At 42.8% G+C, this 9,879-nt stretch overlaps 1 protein-coding gene across 1 annotated transcript; it reads right to left on the reverse strand.

Moving 5' to 3' along the window:
* Nucleotides 1-1,123: 1,123 nt before the first annotated feature.
* On the reverse strand, nucleotides 1,124-4,547 carry LOC125547538 (uncharacterized). Its single transcript, XM_048711368.2, has 4 exons — nucleotides 3,868-4,547; nucleotides 2,836-2,950; nucleotides 1,916-2,111; nucleotides 1,124-1,792 (listed from the first exon to the last, which is right to left on the reverse strand). The coding sequence occupies exons 1-4, from the start codon at nucleotides 4,392-4,394 to the stop codon at nucleotides 1,635-1,637; spliced, it is 996 nt and encodes a 331-aa protein (XP_048567325.2). The 5' UTR covers nucleotides 4,395-4,547; the 3' UTR covers nucleotides 1,124-1,634.
* Nucleotides 4,548-9,879: the final 5,332 nt, after the last annotated feature.

Raw genomic sequence — 9,879 nt, forward strand, 5'->3', positions numbered from 1 at the left:
ATAATCATTGCCTTGGATATCGTCATACCTTTGCGTTTTTTTATCAATTGCTCGGCAATAATTTGTTCACCCACCGTATGTTTTCTTTCAAGAGAGAAGTCTCTAGTGAAACATATGGCCCCCGGGTCTATTTTTCGTCATATATTTTCATATCTATAAAATAAAAAACCCAAAAATACCTTGCTGCAATTTATTTATTTTTATTTTATTTTACGTTTTAGTAATCTTTTACATCTATCTCTATCAGATCTCATCCTTGCAAGTGACCGTGAAGGGATTGACAACCCCTTTATCGCGTTGGGTGCAAGTGTTTGATTGTTTGTGCAGGTACATAAATTGAAGACTTGCTTGTACCTCCTACTGGATTGATACCTTGGTTCTCAAACTGAGGGAAATACTTATCTCTAACTTGCTACAGCCTCAACCGTGACACAACCATATTTAGCAAGCATGAGATCCTCGAAACGAACTCCATCAGCCATGACCACAACAGATGATGATCAAGGCTACCATGCAATGCATGCATCAAAGATGGGACCTAAAGGATGGGGGATGAAACACTTATAGCTTCCCTCATGACGACAAGTCACGGAACCGATGAAGATAGCCGACAGGAATAATAGCGGCTCCCGCCGTGAACTGGAATGGAGTTGGCAAGGACGAGAGCTTGCCCAGCTGCTTAGACAAAAATGATGGTTGCCGAAGTGGCGTGCGGCGGAGAGCGCTGGCCGCCTAGGCCGGAGGGGCGGACGGCGTGCAGTTTGAGCGATGGGCGCCGCTGCCGGAGTGGCAAGCGGCGAGAGCTCTATAGGTGTCGGATCACCGAGAACACCTCGGTGTCTAGTGGGTTTTTTGACTTGTGATTGTTGTCAAAACTTGCCTACAACTAAAATTGAGAAAAGACTAGAATTGTATTTGATAGTAGTCAAATCACCTCTCCCTCTAGATCTACTTACGATCCTCCACATATCATACTAATCATGTGGTGTAACTACCAAATGAGAGCATGTCAGTCACACCAGTACACATTTACTTCCTCCGTTCCTAAATATAAGTCTTTTTTACATATTTCAATACAGATTACATACAAGCAAAATTGAATGTACACTTTAAAATGTGTGTATATACGTCTACATACAAGCAAAACTGAATGTGCACTTTAAAATGCGTGTATATACGTCTAAATATAATTCATATTAAAATCTCTACAAAGCTTTAGAAACTGAGGGAGTGGTTAACACATCAGAGTACGTGCCACGATCTTGCATAATAGAGGCAATATCACTTCTGGCTCGATAGGAGAGAATCGAAGGTTGCTATGCTACTAATCCAAAGTACTACTGCCTCTGTTTCTAAATGTAAGACACCTTGGCAGTTTAAATTGAACTGCCAAAACATCTTATATTTAGGAAATACTCCCTCCGTCCCATAATATAAAAACGTTTTTAACACTACACTAGTGTCAAAAACGTTTTTATATTTAAGACAGAGTATGTCACAAGTGTACGGATCCACTGCGAATCAATTAATATAATTGAGCTCACTGTGCCCCCGTTGCTGCAAGGTCCGGTATGGACTTCAACGACAATGAGACTCCACCGCTGATAAATAAATGAAACAACGTAAACAACGTTCTAGACTATATAGTTCCTCCTACGATGGTCATGGCCTCCTGAGCACGTTGAGCCGTCAACCGGATGTTTCAGGAACTCGGTGCAGGCATAGCATCGCGTGAAGTCAAGCCCTTTCCTACAGCCACGTCTAGGATCATGATAGTAGTAATAATAACCACCTGCGGAACAAATAGCAGAGGCCGTTCAGTGCCAAAATAAAATACATAGCAAGTGAACAGGAATAAACACACAAACGAAAATCATTGATGTGGAAGGATGTTCTGAAGATTCGGCAGGCTTACCTTCACACAATGAATCCAGGGGAACGCAACAGCGTACTTCCAAGATCTCTTTACCACCCTGTCCACAGTCCTCTATCTCCGCGAAAAAGAGTTTCTTCTTATCCTTGCGCTTGGCGACAAAATTTAGGTGCGTAAAAATACGGCTGCTCTCGTAAAAGAGTCTAGAAAGCAATGTCTCACACAACTCAAACTTCACCTGCAATTTGGGCACAGAGAGAAGAGAGGAAAATTAAAAAAAACAGATTTAGAAAATATATGTGCAGCTACATATTGAGCACTGTCACAGTAATGTGGTGCAAGTAATTGGTGATTGCACTTGCAAACTAGCAGAAAACGGGACTTAATAAGATAATCAAACGCAACTCTAAGGGAACAAAATATCCAGTACAAAGAAGCACCACTAGAAGAACCAAAACTGGACACAATAAAATGAAATGCCTGTTATGTACTGCTAGAAATTCGTAACAAACTATGCAATGGAGTTGGCTGCTAATTCTTCTAACTGGATTAACAAGAATTATTATCAGTAACCACTACAGAATGCTAGAAGTGGAATAGGGAAAGTCTGTAATTTTCAAGAGGTTCCCTAAGTTTAAGTGAAACACTCATAAATTACACTTAAAGTATTTTGAAACATGCAGTTTGTGCTGCTCATGGTACTAGCTAGTGATCCTAATTTAATATTTTCAGGAAGTAAACCAAGCTCGCTTGGTTGGGAGAGTTGATGTACAAACCCAAAATCCAAAACCCAGGTTCAAGTCCTCAGGTATGCGAGCTTAGGTTTCTATTTATACTGTCAAGAAACAAAATCTGGTATTCTTCTAAGACTACATACCGGCACGGAACAGAACACCGACTTGCATACAATTTATAAGCAGAAACCAAATGGCAAATGGAAGATAGGAAAATGGCTGCTATACCTTTCTCCTCTTGTTGAAACACGCTAAAGCCAGTTCTGATAAATAAGTTTGCTCCTTAATCATCTCTTGCTTCATTATCTTCGCTTCCATTTCTTCTGCTGTAACATGCTTGCAACTACAATCATAGAAACATATTATTAGAGCATTGAGCAGACAAATAAGGAATTTCTGATTTACAGTACGTGAAAATATCCACCAGTGGATTAAGACCTCACTTCCTTGCTTAGAGTGTCAGTGACAAAAGGGAATGAAGTTCAAACAAAAGAGATAGAAAAGTAAAAGCAAAATCAGCTCGTGAACAACCTTATTATTTAGCCTTTGCACAAACACTCAACCATTGTGGAACATTGGTAATTTCTGCCCCCCCCCCCACCCCCACCCCACCCCACCACCTCCCCACACGCACACAGATACAAAATGAGAACTCCAGGTACTTCTGTTGGTACAATTTACAGGCAACCCTCCTGCATGAACTGAAGAGAAAAAACTAGCTCCAGTTACCACCCCTCTTGAGCTCATGTTAAGTTGCTGCAGAGCTTTCATATTAAGCTGAACAATTTTGACAATAAGCTGCATTGTTCAATTCAACCAGGTCGCAATAATTGACTAGTGAGGAAGCTTCAAATATCGCTCACGGTATGTAGCTTCTAACTGCCACTAGCGGTACAGGAGAGCAGGAGGAATTAGCTTCAACATATTGAGGAGTTCGAGCCAATCGCAAGACAATGGCTCCTTAGTACAAGGTCAAGCAACAAAAGAGTGTGTGCATTTGGTCAAAGCCGCCGATAGGGGAAGACTACAACTTGCAGATCTACGGTAAGTCAAATCCAATGGTTGTAAAGAATCAATTTTGCCGAAAGGAAAATTCCCGGATACTACTATATATCAACCCATTGAAGTTCTAACAAATCATGTTCATAAAAGTGAAGAGGAAACTGAGCAGAAGATAAGTGATGGAAAAAGTTTGACATGAACCAAAAACAAACAAGTATGCATGAATAATTAATTTCTGTAGTGGCAGGGAGAGGCTACCGTATTTCCTCAACTTGGGCGGAGTTGTCCATCATGTACTTGCCGTTCTCATCCATGTAAAGGCTGCCGTGTTCATGGATGTAATTCCTCATAACGACGTTGGCCCGAGCAGCTGCCTTGTAGAACCGTGTGCCCGCGTCGTCGCCCTCCTTGTCCTCCAGCGCGGCTATCTCCTCCGGCGAGATCGGGTCCCCGATGTCCTTGGCGGTGGCCACCAGAGTGCGGTATTTCCCGGACGGATTATCCTCCGGCCGGATGACGACGGCGGATGGCCACGGACGGTTGAGCACGGCGCGCACCGGAGACGGAGCGTCGCTAAAGGGAACAGGCTGCTTGTCCTCCTCCTCCGCAACCAAGGACGGTCGATCTTCCGCACTATCCATGTCGTCGTCGGAAGCGTCAGACAAGCCGGCGAAGGGTAAAACAAAATCGGCGGCGGACGCAGGAGAAGGTGGGCACGGAAATAAATCCATGGTTGAGGGCGGTGGAGGACGACGGGTTGATGCCGGCTCCGACTGCGTTGCCATTGTTCCGGCCAGCAGTCGGAGTCGGGATCCGATCCAGGGTTGGTTCGCCTCCTCTGGAATTGAGGAATTCGGAGACGGCGGTGTTGAGTTTTTTTTTTTTTTTTTTGTGGACAAGGTGTGGAGGTTGATGACGAAGCGGCAGCGTTTGGTGTAAGCAACCACGACGAATTTCTTGTGTCTTTTTTCTTTGGTAAATGTTTGGGAACGGTGAGCCGGCCGAGTGTTCGGCCGGTCGCCACACTCGCGTCGCTACAGTCCTGGTCCACCACCCACAAAGCTACGCTCGCGTTGCTACATCCCTGGCCCACCATCCACAAAGCCAAGTTTATCTCCACCGCTTCCATCTTATCCCCTCGCATATTCTGGAGACCATATGAGGCGTCTCCTCCTTCAATCCCCTTGCTCAATATCTCTCATCTCTCTTCTTGTACTCTTTCTTCAGGAATCCACACTCAATCCTCATGAAATCGAGTTCGTTTTTGTTGCCTTATCTGTTCCCCGTAACATTTTCCACCATATATCCATGAGAGGGGGTGAGCTGTTTGCATTTTTTGCTTTTCTCTCACATATCCTAGGCAGTACACCATGGATCGACGAGGTTGAGCACAAGCACATGCTGCACACACACGCTCCCCTCCTTGGAGCTGCGAGCAAAGGGCCCGACGACTGGGCTGCAAGTTCGCGCACCCGCTACGTCACCATGGTGCGCGACGACGGCGACTGGTTCCTGCTCACGCAGCGATGCTGAAACCGGCCTACAGGGAGCTGCAAGCGGCACATGTTGATGCTGGAACCAGTGTCCCTTGATGCTGGAACCGGACGCGCCCTGGGCAGGCAACACATTTTTTTGCTGGAACCAGCCTTTATTTTTGCTGGAACCGTCTTTTTGTTGGCTACTATGGGCACTGGACTCTTTTTTCAGTGAGATTGTTTTGCTGGAACTAGCATTTATTTTTTGCTGGAACCGGCTAATTCATTTGCTACAATTGGCTTATCGGTTTTTGTTGCTGAGATTTTTGCTGGAACCATCATTAAGTTTTGTTGGAACCGGTAAATCTATTTGCTTCAACGAGTACCGGAGGTTTTTGTTGCTTTCGATATTTGCTGAAAATAGCATCAAGTTTTGCTGGAACCAGCTTATCTTTTTGCTTCAACTGTGTATTGAAGGTTTTTGTTACTTTTTAGATTTGTTTTTGCTGGACATGGCAGTGGCGGTGCAAGTCAATGACGGCGGCCGGAGAAGGAGACGGCCGAGATGTTGCAACCATGGTGACCACATGCTTGAACCCGTCTGTGTTCAAGCTACAACCATGTCAAGCGGAGGCAACTGAGACGAGCGCAATGGCACGAACGCCAGCAAGCACGGGTGGGTGGACGCGGTGGCACGGGTGACCGGCAAGCACGAGATGCCGAGGACAAGTGCGGCGGCCGGCGAGCGCGCCTAAACTAGGTCGCTACCTTTTTAAGGAAAAATTGTATCGTACGGTTGAAAAGTCTGTATCGTACGCTCGGCAGCCGACCGGCCGAAAATTGGGCCCGTGCGCCGGCGCCTATCACTACCCTTTTTCTTTTTCTTCTGTTTCAGAGAAGAGAGAGACGGCCGATGTAGCCCAGATAATTTATTTTCTTTGAGCGAAAGTGACCCAGCTGAGCCAACTCCTACTTCACGCCCAGTGCGCCCGTTATGGTGTTAACCGCAAACCGGCGCACACTCCCCTCCAGTGCTGGGCTGGCATTTTTGCCATTTTTTTCTATTATGCTTTTCTTTGCAAAAAAGGCACTTGCTGAGAAATACTTACATCCTTTTTATTCTTTTCTTCTGTTCGTGTCCTGGTTCACTGGATGGTTCTTACACTATTTTTTCTTTTCTCCTTTTCTTTTCTTTCCTTTTTCTTTTCAAATCTGCAATATATTTTTAATTTTTATGATTTTTTAAAATTAGTGATCTTTTTCCAAACATGATTTTTTCAAAATTGATGAACTTTTTATATTTTGTGATTTTTTTTCAAAATTAATATTTTTTTAAATCAATGACCTCTTTCAAAATTCCTGTTTTTTTTCAAAATGGTGAAATTTTTTGCAATCCGTTCATTTTATTTTTCAAATCCATAAACTATCTGACAGCATGCAACAGGAAAATCGAGCAAAAAACCAATGATGAACAACATACATACGGGCGAGAGACAATGCAAATGGGCAAAGGAGCAGTAATGGGCCAAGGCCCAAGCATCACTGGTTACCTCTATACTCAATTTACATTCGGTTCATGTTGTATGTTAAGTTTTGGCCATGTGATCCCTTTCAACGCATGCTTTAGTTTTTACTCGCTAATTCTTGTTTGATCATTGTAAACTGTTTAAATTCATTCTGTTCCTAAGTTCCATGAGATTTGAAATTTCTGGAAGAAATTTTAAATCTCCCATTCACCCTCCCCCCCTCTCCCTCTGGTAGACATACTTCGTTCCTCTAGTACGGCTAAGCGTTCTTAAGGAGTCCAACTTGCCCACTAGTATGTATCTAATGTGACCCACGCCTAAGCATAATTCAAAGTTCGGATTTCTAAGCCACTTTATATGTTTCTATAAGTGGGCGGAGCTAAGTACAAATATGTTCATACATTCCACATCCCCGTATCCTATACACCACTACTGCTCATCCCTACTCCGGTTACCGAACTGTAGTTAAGGGTTTCCCCATGGACGCAACTAAAGCGGTCTCCGTTTACCCCCTATTGCAATAGTCACGAAGGAGGAAGGTAAGCATTGTTACTACCGACCTTGGCAATCCACCATCATGCCAATAGTAATGACCTTTCGTCCAAAAGCGACGTATGTTGGATGGTCGATTTCACTCAGGATCGAGAAGATCATTAACATAAATATATAAAGAGGATGCCATTCCCTATCAACAGTCAATCCTAAACATACTAGGGTCCTCCATGTCCCCGATAACTAGGAAGATTACTCGTGCATCGAGACCATAAGCATCAAAGAATAAATCATGGGAATCATGGATGAAGTTTCAAAGTAATACACAAATGGACTACTATATTACAAAGAGATGAAGATAGAATGGTGATGACGTTATGCCTCCTCGATTTTGTGATGCGGCGGCGGAGTCCCTTACCCAATTCCCCCTCTAGAATCCTTCCAGGGGCTAGGGTTTTTTGTTCTAGATGAGTTTCTAGTTGTTTTGGGCGTCCAGACTCTGATTGGATCGCGTCAGAGTGAAGTAATTGACCAGACGACGTTGACGCCGAATGGTATGACCAATGGTAGGAGCGCCTACGCTCATACCGTGCGCCATCAAGCGCTCTAGACTCCTCCACGAAGCCCCTTTCTTCTCCTCTTTAGTTTATTGTTTTAAGGAAATAATAAATCATGTTAATTGGCGTGATTTTACACCACAATTTGATGTTCTTTCCTTAGACTCTCAAATGCTTCTGCAACTGAGAACCTTGCGGAAACAAATATAAGAGGTGCCCTAACGCGGTAAAATCCGAAGAGTCCTAGCACTAGGGAACAAAAAAAGAGGAAAAATTAACTCAAAATTTGGACTTGTTACTTATATGAGAAGTACAACATGTGCTTCTGCGAGAACCACTGTTGTGCTTCCGTGAGAAGCACACAACTTTGCTTCCATGAGAACCACAGTTGCGCTTCCTGAAAACGAAAAAGCACGTATGTGCTTCCTCAAAAAAAGGGAAAGCGCAACCTATGTCTCCAAAAAAGTGAAACGTAACTGTGCTTCCGCATTCATTTTTTCCTTCTGACTTTTGGTATTTTTTGTTTTTTATTTCCTTTTCCTGGTTTTTTCTTGGGAAAAGAGTTCATCAAACCAATTAACATGGGTTCTAGTTTCTAAAATCTTGACACGAGAAATCCAAAGATGAAAACGATCGAGATTTGGATGCAGAGTTCAAGACATAATCGTTTTGAGAAAAATGAATATACAAAAAAGGGGAATATACCCAGGTTGAGACAATTGGCGCATATGCAATGCACCACTTGTCAGCACTTCTCTGGCGAGGAGTGAAATTTGCAAGGGGTACCTCTTAATTATTGATTTCAGAAAATCTAGCTATTTCTCACCCTACTGCAAGAAAGAGCGCTTTATTGGCCGATCCAATTCATATTCGAGCTGGAGCTATTTTCTGGGCATGTTTTTTTCTATGTGTTCCAACGTTGGTTTTATTGTTTTTCGTATGTTTGTGTTTATTTTAGCGGTTTTCTAGGTTTTTTCTTTTTTCTTTTCTTTTTCTTACTAGTATGGTGCAAATACCGTATTACACTTGGATGTATATATATTAGAGAGAGATAGAGCGCGTGAGATACATATCATACTAATTAGATGGTGTAAATACAATATGAAACCATGTCAAATTCACATCAGTACACACTTAGTGAATACATCATGAAAGGATCGATATGATTGACTAGAGCGGGGGTGAATAGACAACTACTAATTTTTAGCTCTTTTAACAAATTAGGGTTGGCAACAAGATAGGTAGTCCAGATATGTAACTAGGTGGACAACCTATATGATGAGCTCAACAACAACATAAAAAGCAAGCAAAGGATACAACACAATATGAGCTTTCATAAAGGTAAGAAATAACCACAAGGGGAGTCGGTGAAGACGAGGATGTGTTACTGAAGTTCTCTCCCTTTAGGGGGAGGTACATCTCCGTTGGTGCGATGTAGAGGCACAATGCTCCCCAAGAAGCCACTAGGGCCACCGTATTCTCCTCACGCCCTCTCACACTGCAAGATGTCATGATTCCACTACTGGTGCCCTTGAAGGCGGCGACCGAACCTTTACAAATAAGATTGTGGCTCTCTCCATGATAACCCACAAGTATAGGGGATCAGTTGTAGTCTCTTTCGATAAGTAAGAGTGTTGAACCCAACGAGGAGCTAAAGGTAGAACAAATATTCCCTCAAGTTCTATCGACCATTGATACAACTCTACGCACGCTTTACGTTCGCTTTACCTAGAACAAGTATGAAATTAGAAGTACTTTGAAGGTGTTGTAGGATAGGTTTGCAAGATAATAAAGAGAACGCAAATAACAAATAGGGGTTGTTTAGATAAAGAAACAACTAAGTTAGTTTTAGTAGAGAGCTTTTTGTCACAAGAAAGTTATTTGTCCCTAGGTAATCGATAACTAGACCGGTAATCATTATTGCAATTTTATATGAGGTAGAGGCATAAGCTAACATACTTTATCTTCTTGGATCATATGCACTTATGATTGGAACTCTAGCAAACATCCGTAACTACTAAAGATCATTAATGTAAAATCCAACCATAGCATTAAAGTATCAAGTCCTCTTTACTCCATACACAAACAACCTACTTACTCGGGTTTAAGCTTCTATCACTCTAGCAACCCACCAAGCAAATCATGAACATATTGCAAACCCTACAGCGGGGATCCCTCACTCTTGTAAGACATAGAGAGTACCATAGGACAACACCAATA

The sequence above is a fragment of the Triticum urartu genome, chromosome 1A (genome assembly GCF_056163025.1).
Source record: "Triticum urartu cultivar PI428250 chromosome 1A, HENAU_Tu73, whole genome shotgun sequence".
Lineage (NCBI taxonomy): Eukaryota > Viridiplantae > Streptophyta > Magnoliopsida > Poales > Poaceae > Triticum > Triticum urartu.

Excerpts from the sequence above, each read along its gene's own strand:
- LOC125547538 (XM_048711368.2), bottom strand. The coding sequence starts at position 4,394 with ATGGCAACGCAGTCGGAGCCGGCATCAACCCGTCGTCCTCCACCGCCC. Across the intron at positions 2,112-2,835 it reads GTTTCAACAAGAGGAGAAAG|GTGAAGTTTGAGTTGTGTGA; the intron begins GTATAGCAGCCA and ends CCCAAATTGCAG. Across the intron at positions 1,793-1,915 it reads CCTGGATTCATTGTGTGAAG|GTGGTTATTATTACTACTAT; the intron begins GTAAGCCTGCCG and ends TTTGTTCCGCAG.